The sequence below is a fragment of the Macrosteles quadrilineatus genome, unplaced genomic scaffold (assembly GCF_028750875.1).
Source record: "Macrosteles quadrilineatus isolate MER2022 unplaced genomic scaffold, UCM_ALF_1.0 Scaffold_7__1_contigs__length_78375512, whole genome shotgun sequence".
Classification (NCBI taxonomy): domain Eukaryota; kingdom Metazoa; phylum Arthropoda; class Insecta; order Hemiptera; family Cicadellidae; genus Macrosteles; species Macrosteles quadrilineatus.
The window spans coordinates 69,244,511-69,271,274 of NW_026542600.1; the positions used below are offsets into that span (position 1 = coordinate 69,244,511).

Consider the following 26,764-nt stretch of genomic DNA (forward strand, 5'->3'; position numbering starts at 1 on the left):
TCAGAAATTTTATCAGAGAAGCTGACAAAAGTTTCAACTCTAGCTTTAAATCCTTAAATGATGATAAGCAGGAATCCAGCAATATTGGTTGTACTCTGAACAACAATTTGACAGTCTCTGATGAACCATTGGCAATTAGTAGCTCACTCTCAAGCCCATTAACCATAACATATTGCACAGACATGAATTCTACAAATACAGAAACACAAATTTTATGTAGTAAAGCTGACTTGAGTAAATATGAAAATACAGTATTGTCAGCATCCTTGGGCCCAATTGGATTACAGATAACACAATCTGGAAATATAACGAAGTGTTAAATAATAACCTTTTAAATGGCAAGGGGATTATATGCTTAGATCCTACTGTTAGTCAAGCAATAAAACTGCTACAAGACTATAATTTTATACTTAATAATTTAAATGTAAAGGCAGCAAGGTATTTATTTTTGCCTGTTAATGACAGCGATGATCTTCAAGCAGTGGAATCTGTAATGAATCTAGACAATGAAGTTAAAGGAGTAGGTTTTCATTGGAGTTTGCTGGTGTATGATTCATCACAAGCAACATTTTTTCACTATACGACTCCTTAAAACAGTAGCCAGTAATATTGGAACAGCGAAAAAACTTGCTGAAAAAATTGTCTACTGTATTTCTTAAATGAGGACAAACTTGGAGTTTCAAAATTTACCTGTGTTACTCATTCACCACAGCAGGAGAATACTTATGACTGTGGAGTTTTCACTATTGCTGTCACTGAAATAATTTTGACCTACATACTTCAACAACTCTCAAACACCAATATCTATTTGAAAAATCTTATCTTCCCTCCTTTGAACTTTGAAAAACATTATAAAAATATTTTGTGCATTTGGATTTATACAATTAAGCACATTTGTCCAATCATAAGTACCAAGCTTATCCACAAACACACCCACCGAATCTTTTGGCAAAATTACTTAAACTTTACAAAAGGAGTTCAAAGCAGCATATTGATTAACACAATTTTTACCAAATTCAAAGTTATATTTAATAGAAGACCATTGTGGTCGGAGAAAAGGAAATCATAAACTTTACAGCTTATGTTTGAATTTTTATTACAGTTGGTTAATACGTTGTCCAGGCAATTGTTGCCTCAAGTGGGGTAGTGATTTAGGAAGTGAAAATTGTGCTGGCGGAGTATATTAAGAAATTGTTTAGAGCAGTAGTTGTTCTGTGTCAAGTCAACATATTAAAATCTCTTCCAATAATTGAAACATAATTAGTTCAACAAGAAAGATGAGTTAATAACTTATCAAAATTTTCAAGAAAAACCACAGGGTTGCCTGAAGGTGAGTGGTAGACTGAAACAAAATTTAATTTAAAATCCTCGATAAACACTGCTACTGCTTCTAAACTTATTTCAGAACAAAACTGGTCCAAATCACATATGTTAACCTGTAAAAAAATGTTAGTGAAAATTAAAGAGCACCCTTTATATGATCAGTTCTGCAGAAAACACTACTACAACAGAAACCATCAGGATATGCCAGGGCAACTTCTCCTATTCTTAACCAATGTTCAGTTAGACCGATTGCAGAAATATTATTACTGAGTAAAAATGACTTTAAAATTGATATTTTTACTTACGCTTTTTCAATGTCAAGAAATAAAACACAGCAATCATCTTTTCTAATTTTACATAAGTAGAGAATATAATTCAATATTTTAGCGTTTATGTGGGTACCTCGCAGAGAAGTGAACCCAGTTTGAAAGTTATTAAATCTTATGTATTCTTTTAGCATTGTATCTATAATCTTTTCAAAATTCCTTCTCAATAATGAGCAAATAGAAATTGGAAGCCAATTTTTTACATCAATTCCTCCTTTGTTTAATAGTTGTCCTTGGATTTTTAAATGATTCTGGGATTGTATTATTTTTGTGCATCTTATTGAATATGTGCATTAAGATTTTTTTGTACTATCATTTTTGACACATCTCAGAATTACGTGATCTGGACCTGGACGTGTATCACGTTTAATTTTATGTGTTTACATTTATCCCCTCTATATGGGACCCAAAATGTATAATAGGCTACTTTCAACGATAAAAGAAATTGATTGCATATCGAAACAAAAAATAAAAAAAAAAACACTTAAGAAATATATGATTTCTGGAGAAGGCATTTTATTCACTGAAAGATTTCCTAACGAATGTATGATTATTTTTAAGTATTCAATATTTTGGTTGTTGTTTGTTTGTTACAATAGATTTTATTTTTAAGACAAACACCTGTCAAACATTGATGTAACGTGATGATAACAAATAACTAAAAATAAATAAATAGAAGCTTTTCTAAAGTGATAAAACAGGTTCCTCTTTAATATTTGAAGGAGATCCCAATAAAATATCCTCACCACAAGTTCTGTGTGCCACCTATATGTTGCCGTTTTTTACCCCCCAGACAGTCAAACATAACTTGAGAGAAATCTTTTGGAGATTTCATTTTATAGTTAGCGCAGGGATGCCAGACTCTTGCTTTAGATCTCTTTGTCTCAAACGTCCAACAACTGTTTTGAGTGTTTTGACAACTAGCTCTAGGCTTTTCTGTCTGTAATATAAAAGACTGTATCATGGGAATAAACCCAATTGATAAAAATCTATTTTTATATTTTAAAGCTTTTCTCAGAGTCTAAGAACTTTGTATGGAACGTACCTAGTAAATTATGGCATTTTATTATACAAAAATCCATTAATATCAAAACAATGGATCAATTTTAATTACATGTCATTCGAATTCCATGACAACCCTTAGAGAATAAAGAGTACAGTAGAAAAAATCATACAAATTGCTTATAAAGTTTATTCTACAAAAACATTCAAAGTATTAAACAAACATTACATTGAAACAAGAATATTAACTACGAAACAACTATAAAACTTTAAGGGTGGAGGGTTTTATGCAATTTTCATTCTTACATGATTGTCAGAGAGTTGTTTGTTACAATATGTGATGTGGAAAGCAAAAAGGGACCTCTTGTAGGCGATGCAAAATTTCCAGCAAGTTACAGCCGATATAGCAATTAAGGTCAAAAATATCAAAATTTGGTTTTTTATCGATTGTTATACCTCCTTTAAATAGAAAAGGATAGTATCGGTAAAAATATCGAACTAAAGATGTAAAAGGTCAAAATAAATCATTTTGTTAGCCTCTGCACGGTCTGAGAAAAGGTACCTCTTGTCGCTTAATGTTATTTTGCCATAACGACAAGAGGTCCCATTTCTAATATTCACTTTATAAACAGACTTTAGTCCAAAAAATGAATTTTCCTGCATTCTAGTAGAAATTAGAAAACTGCAACAAAGTTCAGTTTACGGAGAACAAAAACACTCAAAAATTTTGCGGTCCTGACAAGAGGTACCTTTTCCTATCTTACGGAGAAATAACATAGGGCCGACAAAAGGTCCCTTTTCTGAAATATGATTTTTACGACGTGCTTCGATAAAACAATTATTAAAATGAAAATTACTGTGAGTTAAGACAAAAATTGGTATTGCCTCCAAAGAGGACATTAAGCTTTCTTTTGATACCAAAATCGTTTCTTAAATACCAGAAACACTTTTTATGCGTTTTTATGTGTATTTGAAATTTTCAAAATAGTTGTTTTTTTTCAAAATTACCCTTTTCCATAACAAAATGTCAAAGTCTTATAACTTTAGCAAAATCATAGATGCATGGGACTTGTACCAAGTGATTTGGAATTGAATAAGCAATTCAAATATATATATACCTATAACTCAAAATTAATTATAATTCCTGACAAGAGGTCTCTATTCGCTTTCCACATCACATAGGGACACAATATACAGAATATATATGGAACGATATACAGCATACAATTTGATTTTAAATTTAGAAAAACCGGTAGAATTGTACAGTAAATTATTAACAAACAACAATTACAAAGTTATTGGGAAAAAAGCAAATGAGCAGCTTAGTGAAGTAATATTATGTTTCATTGCTACCAGAAGTAATTTTTAGAATTACTAATAGTGGCATTTTAAGGTGCGCGCTCAAGTTTCATGTGGCAGGCAAAGTCAATTTTTCTAATTAATTTAAATTTTATAATGAACATAGATATACTGTATATACAATACAATTAATTTGGGATTTCGCTGCAAATTTGTAAAACACATTTGTTCAAATGTATTTTCTACATAATTGTTAAAAAGAAAAAAAGCTTGTGTGACAAAATTAATTTGTTCAATTTAAGTCTGGTCCATCCACCCTTCAATTACATAAAAATTGCATATAAACTTAAAACTCAACAATTAAGCGTAAGTACCATATAATTTACTAACAGTCTTTTTAATTGACTTATTATTGTCTTTACTGGTATGGTACCACAGACTAGATATTAACATTTAACTGCTAAAACAAATCTACTACTACTACAAAAGCTAAAATATCATGGTCAACAATATGAAAAGAGGAAATTTAAATCTAAAAGGTCAGTGTTTCTGCAATGCAATTCCTAATAATGTGAAAAAAATGAATTGCACATTTCAACGTCAAAAGGATGAATACTTTAAACTTTCAAGTCTATTTGGCAATAAAAGAAGAACTAATTTTGTATTTTGTTAGTCTTCATCATCTGTCAGCTCAGGGTACATCATATCATGTGTCTGGCGCTCCTCGTCAGTAACGTGCTCGTCTAACCTTGTGATGAATCTTATCACCCTATAATAGAAAACATGCAATTTGAGAGAGTTTTGTTCTAATCAACCATTTTACCTTGGAAGACTACTAGGAATTTACTACTGTTTGAAACCATGTGTTTTCCTTGTAAAAGATTATTTCATAACAAGTTGTATAGGATGCAAATTATAAAACGTAGAACTAACATTTACATCACCATAGGCGATCATGTAATATTGACAGGTTATTGGGAAAATCTGATGGTTCATATACAGAGGAACAATTAGACTTGCAATTGACCTTTGATGAATGGTTATTAACACTACACAAACTAAAAACTTTAGTTAACTGTGTAATTTCATTGATCTCTTTTTTAATCTCTTGGATTATTGTTTCAAAAAAATCGGATTGGAGTGATTTATAAAATTTCTTACTTATAGCGTGATTGTTGCTAGTAAACAATGGAATTTACTCTTTGAGAACAATCTCGAGAAGACATCACTATGCCAAAGTCACATCAATACTTATTACTATACTAACATTTGGGATTTTTAGCAAACTTCTAATCAACTTTCATTGCTGATTTGTGCTGTCTTCTAAAGACGTTGGAGTACTACTAGAGTACAAGTCATATGGCCAAGCTAGTAGCAACAGCAGTGATAGGCCTAAGGCTATGATCACATTGCTCGCACGTTCACGTGAGCATTAAGTGACGCAAACTCGCATGAGATGCACATTACCTTCAATGTACACATTACTTGCAAGTACTCTCATATTGCTGCAGCCAGTGGCTGATGCAAAAGACAGAGTCATGTGATGATTAACTTTTTGTGATGGAAAGTAATGTTTTAATTCTAAGAATTATAATTTTAGTAAGTCTCTGTTTCCAATGTTTCTTGTCACTTGCATCCCATATTGGTGTTTTAGTCCGATATTGGTGTCGGACCAGTTCAATTAAAAGTCATCCATTTGACGAGAAAGCTAAACAAGAGATGAAAAAACTACAGACTGCTTGCACATACTCACTTTTTTGTCTGGACTATTTGTTTACTTCTGCACGCTTGAGCTCGCGGAACTACTATACAAGCGTGCAAGCAATGTGATCACAGTCTAAGATAACATGCATGAGGCCTGTATTGTTCCCTTAACAGCCTAAGACGCTACCTCTGAGTACAGTGTTTAGCCCTTTATACATGTTCATTGAAGTACCTTTGGATATGAATACATTCAATATTTTGTATGAGTTCCTTAAACAATACGTACCTCGGCGTTGACGAATTCTCTAGCCGGGTTAGTGCTCTTATACCGTCTTCTGTTTTCAAGTAGTTTCTAAAATTGTCTAGACCTTTTTTGGTCTCGTGGATAGCTTGGAGGCGATATTCCTCAACGGTCAAATGACGGAGAGGTTTTGGTGGCTGGTTACGACGATACAACATCTTAACTCCTCTTTTGAAGAACTCTATTGATATTACCAAAACTCTAGTCCAGAAAAATGTGACTGTCCTGGCCACATTAAAACTGAAAACAAGTAAGATTGCTTAGCAAGATATTTAAAAAATGAAACCCCCCTCAGACAATACGCCACAAATATAGTTTCCACACACGTTCATACGCCTCTAGACTGCAGAGAGCGCCGCGGGGACAATAACGAATACAAACTAACTAGTACCTACAAATATTATAATTGAAGACAAATATACCACTGTACCTGTAAGTGTTTAGGCTAGGCTATATAGTTCAAAATTACACTTTTTTTGAAAACCCAAATCCTTTCTGGTAATAAAAAAACTAAATTTAGTAAAATCGTAAAAATATGAAATATCGAGATCAATATTTTTGTAAATAACTTGCAATGTAAACATTTTAGTGACAGTTTGAAACCAGCTGTTAGATAACCAAGTTATATTGAAACAAACTTAAAATGATAGCGTCGTCTGCTAAACAAATCAAATTATGCTTTCGACATTCTCTCCCTTTAAAAAATATCTTTCTTTCAACACAAAAACCATGAAAATCTGTCAAGTGGTTGATTCAGAATCTTGAAATAGAAAAACCCTCTCACATTTTAATACAGTAGACTCCCTCTTATCCGGACTCCTCGGGACCGAGGCCACTTTTAGTGAAAATGCTATGAACGAATATGTGAAGTTGACAAAAGTCAATTATGTTTGGATAATTGTAATCTTAATGATAGTTACAACCATTTTTTTAGGTATTTTTATTTTATAGGGCAGTTGAATCATTATTTCCCACTAAAGGCTGTAAAAAAGAAATCTAAGATAAAAACTGTTATATTGGATTGGGTAACAACAGGTATCAAGGTTTCTAGCAAAAGAAAGCGTGAGTTGCATTGGCAAGCCAAAACCAGTACAGACTCAATTTTTCTTAACTATGTAAAATCGTATAAAAAGATATTTCGTTAAGTTGTAAACAGTTCTAAAAAAAGGTCTAACAGCAAATATATAAATAATGCATTAAATAAACCAAAAGCTATGTGGAAAGTTGTAAATAACGAATTAGGCATTGAAAAAGAGGATAGTTGTGGCAATCATATTTCATTAAAAGTCTCTAATAATGAATTAATTGAAGACCAAAATGTTGTTGCCAAAACTTCCAAATATGAAAATATCTCTGAATATAAAGGGGTGTTCACTGTACAACTTTCAACCAACCAACAAAAATAAAATTTAAAAAATAATATTTTCTTTGAAAAATAAGACATCGGTGGGTTGGGATGAAGTTCCCATTTCACTCATCAAAGCAGTAGCAAATAAAATTGCTGAACCCCTCTCAGATATAATTAATAAATGTTTTGAATGTATTATTTTCCCAGAAAAATTGAAATACTCTCATATTACTCCGATATACAAAAAAGGGGCTAGAACCGATATAAATAACCCGCCCAATATCTGTTTTAAGTAATTTTTCAAAGATATTTGAAAAAGTTATCAATTTCCTGCTAGTAAACTATTTTAACAGCAATGATTTGTTTTTATGAAACAGTTTGAGTTTAGAAAGACATTCAGCACTAACAGTGCACTGATTGAATTAATCAATGATGTTACAGGGGCTTTGGACAGGTCTGAAACTACTGCTGGTGTTTTTCGTGACCTGTCTAAAGCCTTTAATTGTGTGGATCATTCAATTCTGCATTCTAAATTAAAAGACTACGGTATTAAGGGTAAAAGTTTTTCTTTATTAGACTCTTATTTATAGAACAGAAAGTATAGAACAATAGTGACCAAAAACGGTGTGAAACATATGTCAAACTGGAATTTATCTAATTATGGTGTAACTCAAGGGTCAATATTGGGCCCTCTGTTTTTCCTGATCTTTATTAATGACCTTCCAAAAGCTATTGGTAGAGATTTAATCTTATTTGCTGATGATACAACAGCAATCATAAGAGAGGATTCAGTAAATAACTTAATTGTATCAATGGAAAACACTTTGGATTGTATGAAAAATTGGTTTTCAGATAATGGTTTAAAGCTGAATATTGACAAAACTCATATAATTAAATTTTCTTTAAAAAACAGTGAATGTTTTTAGGAAAAAGCATTTAGCTTGGATTAAATAAATAAATATAGGATGGAGAGGACACAGCTAACTCACCTGATGAAAGGTTACAGATGAGTCAAAGAACACATAAAATCACACACATAATTTACTTAATATTTCGCCTCTTTCAGAGGCTTCTTCAGAAGTAGGCCTAGATGGTAGTTACAAAACAACAGTTTAAATAGGATGACACAGTTTGAATTCAAAATGTCTGACAGGTTGTCCAACTGACACTGCACAAAGCACTAAATACAGGCACATTGCAATATTGTATTTACATATATAATATGTACATTGAAAAGCAAATTAGTTTTGTCCATGAAAATAAATACTTAAGAGTTAGCTGTGAGGGTGAGGATATGAGGATATTATCTAATGTTGAGGTTAGGTGGGGTTCTGGAGTTGGTCACAAACTGGTAAGCTAATTCCCATCTTCTGAGCATTGAACTATTGCATTGGTTCTTTGGCAATGATTTTAGAGCTTTTATGGTGAAACAGTCATCAAATAGAAGTTGGTGGGATAAGGCATGTTGTGCAACTGGTTTTTCTTTGCTAGTTTTAACATCATGTCGATGGCCGTTCATGCGTTTTCGGAGAGTCTCGGTTGTTAGGCCTATGTACTGGGCTGGACAATGTGAAAATTGAAGCTGGTAGATAAGGTTCTCTGAGCTGCAGGTATGATGGCCTTGGATTCTGTAATTTTTATTATGGTATGTGCTGGTAAAAGTTTCTGTAGGATGGTGTATCTGGCAAGATTTACACCGGTTTTCATTGCATGGGTATGAGCCCGGTCTTGGTTTCTCAGATGGTATTTTTGATGGATTTGGGAGTTTTGGGTGGACTAGCATATTCCTCAAATTTGGGGGTTGCCTATAGATTATGGAAGGGGCTCTTGAAAGGAGGTTTTTGGTTTGGCTGGAGGACTCTAGGATTTTGAAACCTGTTTTAAGGAGGTTGCTTAGTTGTTGCAGGCCAGGGTGGTAAGTGGTTATCAAATTTACTTGAAGATGGTTGGTATTTTTCTTTGTAGTTGGACGTGGATTCTGAGCCGCTTGGATCTGAGATTTTACTAGAGTGCTAGGATAGCCTCGGTTTTCGAAGGCTTTTTGAAGTTGGGTTTGGTATTGTGTACGGTCTTTCGGTTCTGAAATTAGGCGATTTCCCCTTAGGGCAAGACTGTAAGGAAGTGATCTCTTGGTGTTATTCGGATGACAACTAGAAAAATGGAGGTATTGTTGGTGGTTGGTCGGTTTTATGTGGATAGATGTGGTGAGGTTATTGTTCCTTAGATGAATTGTAAGGTCTAAAAAGTTGATGGAAGTCTCAGAGCTGCAACCTTTAAAAAACAGTGTAATTCTTGATAAAATTCCAAATTTAGTAGAATCTCATAGATTTTGGGGTGTATTGTTTGATACTCATATTAATTGGAAGATTCACATAGATAAGATGAAAGGCAAACTAAGATATATTTCTTTTGCTTTCTTTCACCTGATAAACTGTGTACCCCAGGATACATGTATCACAGTTTACTATGGATACGTTGAATCCATCTTGAGGTATGGAATCATACTGTGGGGGGTGTCAACAGAAGTCAAATCCCTACTAATTTTACAGAAAAAAAAATTATTAGAATCTTAACCAAATCAAGAAGGAGAAAATCATGTAAAAACCTGTTTAAAAATCTTCGAATTCACACCATTTTTGGATTATACATAAATGAAATTCTAAATTAGATATATAACACTAAGGAAAATTTGTCAGATGTAGTCAAATTTACACATAATTATAATACAAGGAATAAATATAATTTCAGATTACCACATCACAAATTGACGACTTTTAGGAACAGCCCTCAATATATGGGACTTAGATTGTACAATGAATTACCCCTGTATCTTAAAAAGTAAAATGCTACTCAATTCAAAGATAAAATAATTGATAAAGCCTACTATTCACTTGGCGAATTTTTGGAGAACCCTATAGTGTAGATAAAAATTCTCTGATATCCTACATCAGTGGTCACCAATTAAATGCAATGGAGGTCCATCCCAAGTTTCTATAAGACTGTCACGGTCCGCACAAGGATCCGGGGGGTCTGGAATACCCCCCAGCCAAGAGGGGGGTCCGGGAAAAATTTCAAAATTTCAGTTAAAATGGTGTGATTTAAGCCTATTTGCGCATGCTATTTGTAAAATCTTTTTGTTGCCTAAATACCATATAAAAGTTTGAATTTATTAGAAAATAGCCTATTGTTTAGGTTTGGAAAAAAATCACAAATTAAAAATTGTCTCATCAAATTTAATTTCACTTAGAAATTACATAAGGATACATAAAGTACAAAAAAATACATAAAATACATAAAGATTACTCACATATGAGTATTCAAACTTAGTGAGAGAAATGACATTTTTTATTCTGGGCCACTTCTTTAAAGTTTGGAATGAGTCCTGTGCAGCTGATTCTCATCAGGTTGTTGAGGTGGCTGTCACTGAGGCGAGATCTGTATTTATTTTTGATAAAGTTCATCCTTGAAAATGCAGACTCACATGTGTACGTTGATCCAAACATTGTACAAAGTTTGATGGCCAAGTTTTTCAGTTCAGGATATTTTTCACTGCTCACATACGGTACTTGATCCAAAATAGCTCACACGAAAGTTCTTTCGGGACTTGTCTAAATTTGTCCTTCAGAGCAATGTCTTCCTGGAAATCTATTATTTCCATTTGCAGGGCTGCTTTATTACAATTTAAAACTACTGCTGCTTCATTGGTCCACTCTCCATTAGGCTTTAGAGAAAAACAGTTATTTAGGACTTGAACCACATTCCCTATTTTGTCAAAGTCACTAAATCGAGCTTTGAACTCAGATTTGAGGTCGTTTAAAAAGTTTACAAACAGTTTCATGTCAATAACGTCGTCGGTTTCACAAACTGAGTTCAGGCTAGGAAAGTGCACACGTTCGTTACTGATATCTTCACACCAAAGAACAACCTTTCTCGTAAAGCTTCTAATTTCTGAGAGAAGTTCACACACAAGAAGTCCTTTCCCTTGAATCTTTAAGTTTAACATATTGAAATGTCTGAAGACATCTGTCAGGAAAGCTATTTTTGGGATAGTGTCTTCTGTATCAAGCAGAAAGCCCAAGTGTTCATTTGCAACTTCTTCACTACACTCTGAAAGAAATACTTTTATGTCCTCCATAACAGCAAAAAACCGTTGAAGTACAAATCCTTTGCTCAGCCACCTTACGTTGTTGTGAAGTAATAAATCGTCAAACTGTGCTTCAGTTTCCTCAAGAAGTGATTTGAATTGACGGTGCCTAAGTGAAGACTTTGATCGTATGAAGTTAATGATCTTAACTACAGTTTGCATTGTACCTTCAAGAGCAGGATTCAGTTTGCAACACAACACACTTTGATGGATAATACAGTGGTAGGCTAGCAAACTTTCATTAAATTTAGGGTCTGTTTTCATTCGACTTACCAAGCCTTTGTTTTTTCCTGTCATCGCACGAGCACCATCTGTCGTTACTGATATAATTTTTTTCAAATCCAAGTCAGCTTTCTCAAAATAGTCCATTAAAACATTGTACAAGTCCTCTACACGTGTTTGCCTTGATATTGGCAATATAGTTAACAATTCTTCCACAAACTGTTCTTTTTTAATGTCCAAAAACCTCACAAAAACAATCAATTGAGCTGTATCGGTAATGTCACATGATTCGTCTAACGCTAAAGCGTATCTGTCTGTAGCTGCTAGAATCTGTTTCAAGCTTTTAGAACTTTCTTCTGCTAAAACTTCAGTGTTTCGTGTGCTGGTAGATGCAGAAAGCGGCATGCGTCGAATAGTGTCAACAACGTCTTGTTTATTCTCAAATAACACGTTTCCTGCCTCAATCATGCATTCTTTGACTATATCTGCATCAGTAAACGGTTTCATATGTTTAGCGAGAGTCCACGAAATACGCAAAGAAGCCTCTGCACATCTTTCTTGGGCAGTCATTGTTCGATTTAATATCTGGGTACTAGCTAAGTAGTTCAAACGTAAACTCTCAATCTTAGACTTGCGAAGATCACTTCCTGTTGGGTATTTTGTATCAAACGGCTTGTGTTTAGTCTCAAAGTGTCGTTTAACGTTTGAACTCTTGACAACAGATACAGTTTGTTGACATATCAAACACACAGGCACAGCTCCACTTTTGTTTGGAAGTATAAACAAATACTGGTCCGTCCACTCTGGTAAAAACTGCCTATTTTCACTGTCTACTTTCCGCTTTTTGCTATCCATTGTAAGTAATTCGCACTACACTTTTTGCATAACTAACACACGGCAGGATGAATAATCAGTGAGAGAACTAAACACCACATTAGTAAACAAACAGACGACGTGACATCGACAGTGCTGACTACAACAGCTGAGCTAGTGCGGGCGGCCTGGCGATGACGACGTGACGTAGCCACTGGGTGGGCGAGTTCAATTAGCGATGGAGGGGAGGAAGCGTGAAGAAAAAGCCGGTGCATAGCATCGCTTATAACGGTTTTTATCTAGCGCGGAGCACGGCGAATTAACTATGAATTAACTATGTTTCGATAAAAATAGTTTTCTCGTATAAAATATTTTAATCTTAAATGGTTGGTACCGATATATCTTTAGGTTCAAATAAAGTTTAAATTCACTAAAAGATAAAAATACATAAAAAACACAGTTTGTGAATTCGAACTAACGGTCCGTAAAAAATCAGGCGGCGGTCCGGATCCGGACCGCGGTCCGCCATTTGGGGACCACTGTCCTACATGAGTTTATTTTAATTATTTTAACTATTAATTTTACTATAAAATACATCACTATGACGAAACACCTGTTCTTATGTATGAAATGTACTTAATAAAGAATGTTTTGTGTCAATAAAATATGAAAGATGAAAAAAAATGAAAATATTTATAGGGATCGCAAGAAGCACATCATCATATGGGTGGATGCATATGTGTTATGTCGGCAATACCTGTGAGGATATCTTGCGGTTTCGGCGACACCCATAGTTGTTTTCCACGATCGCGGCAATACCCGTGAGCATATTTTGCGGTTTCGTGACATTGATAATTGTCTCCAATGATCGTGGCAACACCGGTAGTGTTTTGGTTAACCGACATTTCCGATGACTGGGCTCCGGATTCCTGGAGATTTAAGGTTATTCCTGGAGTTTTCCAGGATATTTCAAGGTAAGATAAAATTCCTGGAGGTTTCCCGGTTTTCCCAAATTTCCCGGAGAGTAGACACCATGTCGTAATTTCAAACACATCATCAAGGATCCATACTTGGCCAAGGGCTCTGGAACGTCGCCTACAACAGCCTCCTAAGTCTGAGATGTCTGAGGAAACCGTTTTAGTTGGGTACACAGATGATGTTACGGCTTTGATAGCTGTGTAGGGTAACATTTTTATTGGCTATTTTTTATGTCTCTTTGACCTTGATTGTCTTCCAATAACCATAGTCTACAAATTAACTGATATGAAGGTTTAGCCTAATAGTAGCTTAAGAGTATAAATTTATCAATAAAATTTTAAAAAAAACGAAAACTAAATGATAGAATGTCAAATTGTCTACTATCAGTTATCACAGAAGTACGGTAACCGACAAAATATAATCAAAAAATTTTAAACCACATACTGAAGTATGAAAGAACTAACCTTGTTTGTATGATGGGCACATAGTAGCACACTGTGAGAACCACAATTAGGATAAACATATAACCTATATTGTGGGAACTATTGTACATCAACACTGCAGCGACAACCTGTAAACATTTGAAGGGATAAAACATGATACCAACATAAAACTAAAAACAAAACCAAATATGTCCACCTTGTTTTCATTTTAATTTTATAATTGGTAAAATCCTAAAACCCTAAAGATCTTAATTTTAAAAAAATACCCCCGCCGCAGCAAACCTGCTGAGTGCTGACTAAGCGAATTTCCATTTGTCTTAATTGATTTTCAATTAAATATATTTTAATAACATTAGGTTTGACGAGTACGAGTTTGACGAGTTTGCTGCTACAAGGAAGCTAATAAAGTGTGTTTTTTTGTAAAATATTGATAGCTTAGTACAAAATTAATAAATTTGATCAAAATACAAAATATATCCATACACAAGCAAACTACAACATTTGACAATATTCTCCATAAGAGTAACATGGGAATTTTAAATTTACAATTTTTTAAATTTTCTCCGTTACTATTAACCGAACAAAAATACTTTTATATACTAAATTAATTGTTTTTTAAGCTCTTTAAAAAGGTCTAAAGAGAAATTGGGAAATTTTGTGTTTTGAGGGTCAAAAGTGAGAAAAGCCAATTTTTACCCCATAAAACCCCCCGTAAAGCCCTGTTTCCATGGTCCGATCATGCTGGTTCGCGAACTCATTCAAGTTTATCCCGCTTTACACCTTTAAACGTAATTTCATCTAAATCGGACAAAAATTACTCAAGTTATCGCGTTCACGGACGTATATATACAGACTGTCCCAAAAGTTTAATATTTTCAAAACGACAACAGATAAATCAATAAGATTTGGTACATCAACACCACACCTAAAAATCTACTTTTTTAAGGAAATATCAGTTTTCTGTCATATCATGGGGACGTCCCGCAAGGAGTCAGAAGAAAATGTTAAACAGAAGCATAGGTTGACATGTACATCAAATTAAAGGTCTTTACTAGCAGAATATAATGCCGCAAATTTGAACTCAAACGGACAACCGAGCCAATAATGACAGTGGTTCGAAGATTAATTTAATTTGCATTGCTGTTATACGCTTACTCCTCAGGGGGCACAGCCCTAGGAATCGAAAGCAAATTTTTAACGTAAGCATAGGTCGATATGCACATCAAATTAAAGGTCTTCACTAGTAGATTACAAAACCGTAAATTCAAGCTCAAAAGGAAGCCTGAGTAAAAAATGGCAGTCATTCAAAGATTCAAAATGGCAGATTCAAGAAATCTTTGAACGGCTGCCATTTTGTAACGGATGATCCTTTTAAGGCGCAGTTTCCGGCATTGAACTCTACTAGCTAAGCCCTTTAAACCGATGTGCATATTGACCTATGCTCCTATTTAAGATTTCCTTCTGACTCCTTGTGGGGCGTCCCTATGATATGACAGAAAATTTTTAGTTCCTTAAAAAAGTAGATTTTTAGGTGTGGTGTTGATGTACCAAATCTTATTGATTTATCTGTTGTCGTTTAGAAAATATTAAACCGGTCCGGGACTTTTGGGACAGTCTGTATATATATATAAGTCTATACATATATAAAAATTTGAATGAATGGTGTTTTTGGCCTCTGGGGACATCAAAATGAAAAAGTAAATCGGTCCCGGGTCTAGGTCTTACCGTGCCACCTACGGTAATAGCTACTTCCCTATAGGGAAATTCGCTAAAAAAAGATCATGAGGAGGTAAAGCATTAACAATGGATTTTCCTTTATTAGTCATAAGTGTCAAGTAAAAAAAATATAGTTAAAAGTTAAAATATAAATAGGGATGTGTGAGTTTGAGATCTTGAATCGAGCAGAGCTAGAGTCAAGCTTTTTCCAAAAACTCGAGCCTCAACCTTTTTTATATAATGAATTTGACACAGGGTGGCCGGAGAACTCCTGTAAAGTATTCACATTTTCCTGGATTCCCGACAGCAAAACCTGGTATTCCCGGTCGTGATTTCTGGTCACTAAGTGGGCCTGTTTACTAGAGGTCTGCGGGTTCTCGATATATTTGGGTCTGGTCGGGCCAGTTAGCCCGAGGGATTAGTTCAAGCTGAAAATGATTATAGGGCAAAGTTCATATCGAGTTGAGCCGAGTGTATATTTCCGCAATCTCTGAAAGCGTTAGGGAAAGATGCAGGATAAAAATGTATGATGTTATGGTTTTTCCGCGATTGTGTGCAACGATGATGTTGCCGTGACCGCACCACATATTTACAATCTTGCTGTAACCTCAGTCGATGTTCACAATTTCAACTGACAGAAGAAGATGGTCATGATTTTAACATCATGATTTTTTCAAGATTTTATTTATCTATTTCCCGCAAAATAGCCATTATGATAAATTACATGTAATTACACTATCAAATTATCTTTCACTTTCTTAACTTAGATGTTCAATACCTACCTCAAAATTACTTCAAGAGCTATCTTACTCACAACTCAAAAGTAAAACAGTTTAAATGGTTTATGTAATACAACTTTGATTCAAGTTTTGTGGGAGTCAAAATCCTTTTACATAAAGACAATGAACCCTCAATCAATTACCTGCTATGTTAGGTATTTAAAGGAGATGTTCTATCAAAATGTGTGACTAACCTGGGTAATCCATTTAAGCGTGTTAACTCTTCGGGGATTGTCTGGTGGTAGGTAGTTGTAAACGAAAAGAAAACTGGAACTAGCTGATACAATGACGTACACCTGAACGACGAATGAGTGGCGTAGAACGAATAAAGATATCGCATTCCACAACATATTGACTATATAGAGGAAGATGGTTCCACCTCCAAGAAACACTCCCACTGATGTAGCTCTCTGCAAAAAAATAACTGCAACTAAACATACAAAAAAGACAAGACTAGAAAATTCCCCCTTGAGAGAGAGTGCACTGTAACATACGGAACACACAGTATGTTTACCAATCAAACGGTGGCGTTTTGGTGGTTATGGACTACCTTTTAGTTTTAACACCTTTATTTTTATTGAGACAGTATTAAATTTTTGTGTTTTATTTTATTTTGGTTTATTTTGTGACATTAAATATAATTTGTTACATAACTATTTGTAGAAGAAAAATAAGAACCAAACTAACCTATTAAATTAATCTAGAGGTTAAAATACCTTTAATCCGTCAATGTGATCAATTGGTATTTTAACCTCTAGATTAATTTAAATTTGTGATCAGGAGGCAAAAAACAACAGGAATAACCTATTAAATCAAGAAATTAGTTTGTCAAAAAATTGTATTTTATTGTTTATAGTGATTGGCGGCCTCTTTTATCTTTGCATTTGCCCCTTCACCTAGATTACGGACCTCTGTATGGAAGTTATCCAGCAAAGCATGATATGAGCTGGAACTGTTCAAAGGTACTGTGTGTAGGTTTTGTGCTGAGTAAAAGTAATGACAGATACCAGGATAACCCACGAAATCGCTGCCTTGGGCCTGAACCTCGATCAACACTGTAGAGTAAGGAATGTATTAGACATTCACACACAGGGAGTATTTAAAACACAAGATAATGCAAAAAAACTAACCGTTTGTATAAAACTTGGACAAAAATTAACAAACTTATCAATTTACATGTCTACTGTACATTCTATGGCTTCTTACTGCACAAAATAGTTTTTTTAATGATATTCAACTGCTTAAAGTTTTTGGCAAGCACAAAAATCACAAAAGGCTCTAGATTTTACCTTAGAGAACCTGGTGTCAGCCGCTGCCGACATGTTACATCATCACGGCACGTGTCAAACTATCAAGGTTCTACCGTATCACTACCGCAGGCTATATGGAAAATTTGCTAAAACATGGGGTCCCCTATAAAAATCTTTAATATGCATAATGGAACCAATGTTATGATGTTACGAACACAAATAAATATGTTAAGGTTTGATCACTTAATAATGAAGGATAACATTTTTTTCCTAAAAATAATTATGTTACCTTCATTGGCATCAGGTTGATGAAGAAGTACAAAAGAAATGCCGAAAACAGGAAAACGCCAGCTGCGGTTGAAATTGAGTAATATACTGCGTCCTGTTTGGATAGTATCCCAGCAAACAGAAAAAGGAATAATCCAACAGAAAACATCAGTTGCCTTTGTTGGTTTACAACTGCAAAAGAAGGTAAAATGCACATATTAGCCGGAATATATTGAATAAATTGTATAATTTGACACATAACATACAGGGTTTTTGTTAGGCTACTTTACATTTAATGATATGTCATAAAAACAAATTCTCAAAACCAAGGAAAAAATCTGTTTTGAGACTCGATCAGCGAAATTTTGAGACTCAAAAGTTTTAAAAATAAAGATTTTGGCAGTTCAGTTTTTGAAACTGCTGACATTTTTGGTGTTAATTGTTTATAAAACTGTTTACACCCCAGCTGGCAGCAATGGGGCAAGCAGATAACCATTAACACTAATGAAACAAATAAATTATATTCTGAAAAACTGGAAAGCAAAATGAATTTTAAATACTAATACTGGAATGTACATAAAAGTTTCTTGAAGTTTATCAGTCACACATTTATGCTATTATGTCAGGGTCAAGAGTAAATTTCTTTCTGTTTTGATTGCAAAGTAAAAGTTTTAATATTACACCTACCTGTATTTTTTTGTAACCTTGACTAAGTAACTTAAATTTTGCGTTAGGGTTTTAAGATTCAAAATTCAATTTGTTAAATTTCGGTCATCGAGATTCAAAATTTCTGGTTTTGACCATAATTACCTTACATGTTCAAGTGATTGATACAACCAAATTCCATCTATGATATGTCATTCTTGGTCAAAAATAAAACTTGGGCCGAGCTTTTAATACTAAGTCAAATCCAAAATAACACTTAATTTGTGTCGTAATTGAAAACAAATTTATCACAAGTCTACGTTGTTCATGCATTTGTTGAGGTTTGATAAGCATGAACCTGGGTTCAGACAAGAGACAATGATTATCAATCGTAATTTTGAGGAGATACAAAAGCCTAAACTAACACCTATCGTGTTGTCTTTCTAACACAGCTGTTATTTGTAATCTACAACGCAGTGCGAGTGCGTGATTGGCTCGTCATTATGACGACACACGGTTGCCGTGACAACCTAAAGTGCGCACTGAGCACTGCACCTTGTGTCTTGTGTGGGAAGGGAGAAAGCAGTTGAAAGAAAAATAGGAAGAAAGAGAGAATGACATATTGCATCCAATGACGACTAAACAAAGTCTATGTGTCATTGTCCCTCTCAGACGCCATGCTGTCTACAAATAGAATTTAAAAAATTGTTGTTTTTATCTACGGTACTACTCTTTACAGTATAACCAGTGATTTCTCATTCTTATGCATCAGATGGAGGGAACTTATTGTTAGTTCTGTCGGGTGCACTCTAGAGGTCGTGATTTATTTAAAATTTGTTTCTTGTTATTTAATCATTTAAAAACTCGTTTAACAAAATACAGTCTAATCAACGAAATTGTTGACAATCCCAAAGAAAAGAAAATTAGACTTCTCAATATGACGAATTTTTCAGATAGGTATGTCAGAGCCTCTGCATAGCAAATTTAACCACTACTGTTTAATGAGTCTTTCCCTCGATATAACAAACCCCTGGATATTATTGAAAGATCACAGTTCCAGGGTGTCCACACAACGGGAATTCTGTGAATTGTACGGGAATTTTATGGTGGCATGAAATTTCTGGGAATTTTGTACGAGATACGGGAACTTTGGTTTTTGACGCTATTGCGTAACGCTAAGGAGGAACTATTACATTGGCAACGATATTATTCTATCTGATAAGAATAACCACGCTCGAAAGATAAAAGATTGTATAATACGTTTATATTATACCGACAATCTATTTCAGGAATTATATTTTGGGACGGATGAAAGATAAGGAAGAAACAAAAAGTGGTCATGTGTGCAAATGTAGTGGGCGACACAATAAGGCTGGAAATGAGTATCGTCGCGTTGTTGTTCCTTGATTGTTTACTTTTTTAGATTCCTTATCAAACGCCTATCCCTCCCTCTCTCTCTCTCCAGGGGCCCGCTCCAGGAATAATTTTTTGGGTAGGCATGACAAGGATCAAGAAAGAGTTTGATCGGGTGTCAAGAGGATTGAAGGGCTTTCCCGCAAAAAGGGGACAATTTTAAATTTAAATGCAAAATGATTAGTTTGCATGCTTTTCATTTATTTACATATAATTCAATTTCTTTATTTATTTATAATTTTAAAATATCTACCAAAATGTTGGGTAGGCCCGTGCCTGCCTAGCCTGCCCTCTGGAGCCACCTCTCTCTCTCTCTCTCTCTCTCTCTAACTATGTACTGAGTTAAACAGATTGTGGTTGACGATTTTTCTACTTATAAGTTTCCCTGCGGTTATTTTAATTCAATCCCATACCTTTCCTTATGGTAACCTTACAATTGTTTATCAAAATAATTAATTAATCTATTTTATATCCTTTAAATAAAATTGAATTGAATTAAACCAACCCCTATTTACCATTTGCATTTTATAGAATACAATGTGTGTTTAAAGATTTTGTTTATTAAAGACACAATTTTGACACAATAAAGGTCTCCCGCGGTCAAGGAAACATTATCATCATCCGCAACCGCGGCAAATATCCTGGCTGTTTCCTGGTTTTTTCTAGGTCCCTTTAAATTCAAGGTTTTTTCCCCGTTCTCCCGGTTGGTATACACCCTGTAATAAGCCTGCCCAATTAACAAGCTTTTGACCTTCTCTAAAAATAATGTCGGGGTTGAGGGTGTAACTTGTCACAGGATTAGGTAATTTATTATACATCTTTGTTCCTACATAGTAATATTTTGATATCACCTCTTAGTTGCAGATTGGAAGAAAAAAGTATGAGACTTACCTTGTTCATTCAATTTCAATTCATAGTCATGTTTGGAATAAATGCCAAAGCAGGTAGAGTTAAATGGGTTAAGATGTATGATTTTTGGTGGGTTCCACGATAAGAGATTCATGTTTATGTTCAACATTGAGTTCATGTACTGGAATTCATTCATGACTTCCAGCTTGTCTTTACCCCAGTATAGCCGAAACTTGTCAACGTCCAGTGAAATCCACACCTGCAAGATAGAATTAACATCTTACTGTTGGTATTTAAGAACAGTAGAGATTCAATTGTCAGATCTTCGGTACCACAAAACCGCCAATTGTCAGATCTTCGGTACCACAAAACCGCCAACTGTTACAGTGTGAAATGATTTTATCATTTTAGCGAATTTCCCATATAGGGAATGAGCTATTACCGTAGGTCTCATGGTAAGACCTGGACTCGGGACCGATTTACTTTTTCATTTTGATGGTGTTCAAAAACACCATCCGTTCAAATTCATATAAATATATATCTGTCCGTCAGCACAATAACTCGAACAAAAATTATCTGATTTTGATGAAATTTGGTATAAACGTGTAAACCTACATTTATTTGAACGAGTTCGCGAACCAGCATGATCGGACCATGGGAACAGGGGTTTATGGGGGGTTTTATGGGGTAAAAATGGGTTTTTCCCATTTTTGACCCTAAAAACATAAAATTTTGGAATTTTTTCCCCAACCATTTTGTAGAGCTTAAAAAAGTAAATAATTTAGTATATTGAAGCATTGTTGTATGCCTAATAGTTACGGAGAAAATTCAAAAAAGTTCAAATTTAAAATTCCCATGTTATTCTTATGGAGAAAATGAAAACTGTTGTGGTTTAGTTGTTTATGGATATATATTTATAAAATTTGGCAAATTTATTTATTTCATCCTATACTATTGACTTATGGTCGAAAAACGCTTTTTACCTTCCCTAAAGCAGCAAACCTAAGCACTCGTTAAATCTAATGTTATTTAAATTGAGAATAAATATGTCTTATATATGGAAATATTTTAGTAAAAATGTAATCAGACAAGTTGAAATTCGCTTAGTCTGCAGGTTTGCTGCGGCGGGGGTATTATCTAGATGGCATGACTTTACACTGTAGTAGGTTGTATCATAGCAGATGCGCAAAAACATCTCCTTTCTACCATTCCACGTTGTTTCACTCACGTGTTACCAACAGATCAGACATCCTGCAGGGATGGGCTGATAGACCTATCACATACAGTGACTATCTGGCTCACAGTGATCCCATATTTGTCAGGAACATACAGCCTAATTCTTCAAAGACTATTTCAAGATTATTTCAAAGACATTACATTACTACAACAGACATCATACTTATTACAAGCAGGGCCGGATTTAGAATTTTGGTGCCCAGAGGCCCAATAATGTTTCCGCCTCCTGATCTGGTTATTGTTACTTTACTACAAACCTTTATTAAAAACTTATATCAGGCATATACGTTAATCGCTTAAACACCACTCTACAAGAAAATTATGTTATTGCAAGTTTTTTGAAAAATTTACTTGGTTCTGTCCTTTAAAACGCTAAGCATTTTTATGTATTAAATATTTAGCTCACTTTGTAGGACTGAAACAAAGTGATTTGACCCGCGGACCGATTCTGCAGCATTTATGGCCATTGATTCCACTGTAGTCGCTTCAAATTTTTAGTCCAAAAAACGTTAACTCCGTACAGTAAGTGATACTAGAGATTAAACATACTAAATTGGCAAAATGTTTGAAATTAACCATCATTATTGAAGTCATTCATATCGAAACAGGTTGCCGCAAACAGATTTCAAAAATCTCAAATAGTTAAAAAGGTAAAGGGGGGGTGCAAGTTAATTTTCAGCCACCCTAATGGTTATTTGGATTTGATACGTTTTAGGGCGCCATTTTGTTATTAGGGGGTCGATTTTCGTTTTTTTTATGTCAATTGTTTTGTTTCGTCAAGACCTGTAAAATGATACCAAACTCGACTATACTTGCCATTTGAAAATTTTGAGCTACCGCCTACCCCTAAGGGCTAAATTTTCAAAATTTACCATGATTATTGTAGCCCCTCATATCTAAGAAGGTTGCCGCAAACCGATTTCAAATATCTCAAGTGGTTGAAAAGTTAAGGGGGGAGCGCAAGTTACTTTTCAGCCACCCTGTATTTTAACTTGATACTGCAGGTTGTAAGCTGTAAAAAGGTTGATTAATAACTTTTGTTTTGCAATGTGAGGGTGGTAACAGTGTCTCGGCAATAACATCGGCATGCGTTCTTATCCCGAATCACTCCGAGCGGTAGCGCCGAGCCAACTGGTGGCACTGGCAATATGATGAGTAACGCTCGACAACAACCCAACAGCCTTCTCTTGTTTTTAAGACCAATGTTGTAAAAGTTAAATAGTTTAACTTTAAAAAATTAATTATTTGTTCCAATGAATTTCAAAATCAGAATGCTTTGTTAGCAAGGTTTTTAAAAACCAATTTGCAGAATATATTGAGTTATGGCTATTTATTTTTATTTCTAGCTATTTTTTTATATCTCCCCTCGGCCATGCCCCCCCCCTCCCCTAGGAGCTTGCGGCTATATCCGACCCTGCTTACAATTTCAAACTCATAATACCACCCGCAGCTTCTTAGTTTTGTTATAGGCTAAGAGTATGTCTTGCGTGTGCTTTTTATGTCTTGTGATAGAATGTTATTGTTATTGACGTCACTCCTCCACATAGAGTTATAGATGAATGACAGTAATAATTGACCTAAGATGAAGAAATACCATAGAGTATTGACCCCCCTGAGACACCACCAATTTTGTTCACCTTTTTAGCAAATTAGATTGGATATTATTTTTTAACTATCTAAACTAATAAACAATAATAAGTTATGTTGTATACTTGATGACTTGAGTCGTGTCCGTCAAAGTTCGTGTTATGGCTTGCCACCCATTATTTTATATTAACTAAATGTATCTGTTTTCATGTGTATGGGTGCGTTCACAAAGAAAGCTGGTTACAAGCGCATGTTGGCAAACGCTTGCAAGCTCGAACCGGCGTAAGAAAAGTCAACATAGAATCAAGCGTGTGCGTTCACAAAGCTTGTGGCGGCAAGCGCTCGTTACAAGTTCTGACAAGCACACAAGCACATTTCGTACTTGTTTTCCGGCGCTTGTTGACCGAACCAGTCTGTTACAAACTACATACTAACAGTGTAGTATGGATGTCGATGATTTGATAGCTCAAGTATTTAGAGTTTCCAATTTCCAAAAAAATATATTACCCACGTATTGGGGTTTTCCCCTAGAATGTTCCATAACTTCCCCAATAGGACAAATATAACATATATGTATTAAGACAAACACATTTAATTTGAATTGATATTTTAATAAGTGTTGGATTTTTTTAAATGAAACTTGTATAATTTTACTTTATTTACCTATAAAATTAAAACATTTGAATATATCTTACAATATTATTTACATCATAATTAATCAGCTACATATGGGGATTAAAACTCCCATCGAGTATTTTTTAGGTTTTATTATTGGTCCAAAATTCTTTCTGGAGCATGGTTAGGTTGCTTATGCCAATTCCCCCAAACTTTACTAAAACACTTTCAATTTTCTTGAGGATGTAATTAAACATGGTTAACTTCATTCTCATATAAGAAAAAAACCTCACTTTCTCCAATTTCAATCGAAGAAATAGATTGTGGTATTCCTCAAACGTACCTCTTCCACGGTTTATTGCATGAACACCTACTTTCTTTCTACAAATTTTTAATCCTACATTTTCAATTAAAAATAACTCTTCATCACTTGAAGAAGATATTGTCTCAACCAGTACACTGAGCTTGAAGTAAAAGCGTTTGTTGTGAACACACAACAACATTGAAAGTAAGTTACTTGTAACCAGCTTTCTTTGAGAACGCACCCAATTAAATGTTATATTTTTGTGTATCCACGACGACAATGTGTAGCTAAGTTAAATTAGTGTAGTTAAGTTAGTGTAGTTTAAGTAAGTTGTAGCTAGTTGGGTTTTAGTTAATAATTTCATGTCAGGCAACAAGAGGCTTGAAAATGAAACAATCGTTTTGAAGCTAGTCGTCAGAGACTTAACTAGGATTAAAGACCTAAGGTACGAAAACCTATTTAATATTGTCTTAAATCAAATTGTGGAGGCAATGCTAAATAAATTCAAATAACTGTTCAGTCACTATTGCTAATATTATAAATTAATAGGTAGGTTATGGTTACACCTGACGTAATAATTCCAAAAACCTCAATACTGGAAGCCAATCTGGAAACATGTTGAAGCCAAAGTTATATGTCTTTAAAATAATTCTTATCTTGCTATCTATCTAAGTATTCTAACATTACCTTCGCCGACATCCAAATCTTATAAAGGGCTCGTTCATGAGCACGGTAGCAGTAGATTACTGGAGTACTTCGGTCCACTTCCTTGCTACAGCAAGTGTACTTCATGTCCGGATCCAAGAGAATATCTGAAACGGTAACCTAGAATTATTTCTTAATAAAAAAACATAATATTTGATTTGAATAACAGTTTTAGCCATATGTTGTATAGTATAAAAGTTTCATAAGATATGAACAAAATCAAAAAACCAATATCAAGGCCGTTTGGTTAGTCGGTGGTTCAGTGTAGCACGATGAACGTCGGATACGGGTATCTGCCACTATGCTTCATCAATAGCCTACACTTTACAGTAAAACTTTGGTACTGCACTGGCTCGCTTGCTTTGCTGAATTCGTTCTACGCACAGGCTAAAATCTTATGTACGGGGTCAAGATGCAAGGTCACAATTAACCGCCAACCCCTTAAAAAAATACTATTGTTATTCATTACGTATGGGTCTACTAGACAAGTGAAGTTATTATAGAATTACCAATAACAGTCTATGGCAATGGCAAAATAGACCTATTTTATGATTTAAAGTGGTGATGTGTAGACAAAAAAAAATATAAAAAGAAGGCCAGGTGCCCAACAATAACTTTAATTCAGGTTTTAAGACAAGGCCTAGCAGTAAGAATAAAACTTCAATATGGTAAAGAATCTTATGCATTATTTTTAAATTTAAGGCAATTATGTGGGAGAACGTGACCATGTGAATGTATATTGTAAGATTTATATAGAATATCATTAGAAACTAGATTTGTAGCTGAAAATAACTCAACGGGTGCAAATATTTTTCCAAGCAGAAAAATATGAACTGGACTATGATCAATTAAAGATTTGATTTCTTTTGTTTACATTCTAGTTTGCTTGCTCCATTACGGTAAACTAAACGGAAAATGAACATATAAAAACTGACGAGAACAAGAGAAAATATGATACAATAAATAAGTTAATGCAAAGGTATTCAAAGTACATGCTACGAAGAATCAAAAACATCTAAAAACAGTTAACTAAGTGCTGAATATTGCAGAGGGGAAGGCAGGTGGGGCTTTATGCGGATTCGTGGCTGTAGGCTTAAAAGTGTTTTGAAGTTAGGTTAGATTAAAATACCCCTGTTATAGCAAACCTGCAGACTAAGCATATTTCTATTTATCTGTATATAAATACTAAAATATTCCCTTAAAACTTGTCGGATGTTCTTAGGGTCAAGAATTGTAAAAACCATTCCATAAAACCCCCTATAACCCCCCGCTTATCATAGTCCGATCATGTAGGTTTACGAAGTCGTTCGAATAAAAGTTTAACTTACACGTTTGAACCATATACTGAATTACCAGTACGTTAAAATCGGAAAATTTTTACTTGAGTTATCGTGCTAACGGACACACACATATATATATGTACATATAGGTATAGGCCTAAATATATTTTAGTCCTAGGACGCTAGGCACGAGCCCGGGATTGTTTTTGACATTA

General features: G+C 34.5%; 1 protein-coding gene across 1 annotated transcript in view; it reads right to left on the reverse strand.

The window, feature by feature from the left end:
• Positions 1-2,825: 2,825 nt before the first annotated feature.
• The window catches only part of LOC128999107 (nuclear envelope integral membrane protein-like), a 28,319-nt gene continuing 4,380 nt past the window's right edge, over positions 2,826-26,764 (reverse strand). Inside the window, exons 2-8 of the mRNA XM_054425467.1 lie at positions 25,252-25,376; positions 20,865-21,081; positions 17,938-18,107; positions 16,593-16,808; positions 13,925-14,031; positions 5,941-6,195; positions 2,826-4,719 (exon numbers count right to left, since the gene is read on the reverse strand). Coding sequence (XP_054281442.1) covers positions 4,620-4,719; positions 5,941-6,195; positions 13,925-14,031; positions 16,593-16,808; positions 17,938-18,107; positions 20,865-21,081; positions 25,252-25,376 — 1,190 coding nt within the window. The 3' untranslated portion in view covers positions 2,826-4,619. The remainder of the gene's footprint in view (positions 4,720-5,940; positions 6,196-13,924; positions 14,032-16,592; positions 16,809-17,937; positions 18,108-20,864; positions 21,082-25,251; positions 25,377-26,764) is intronic.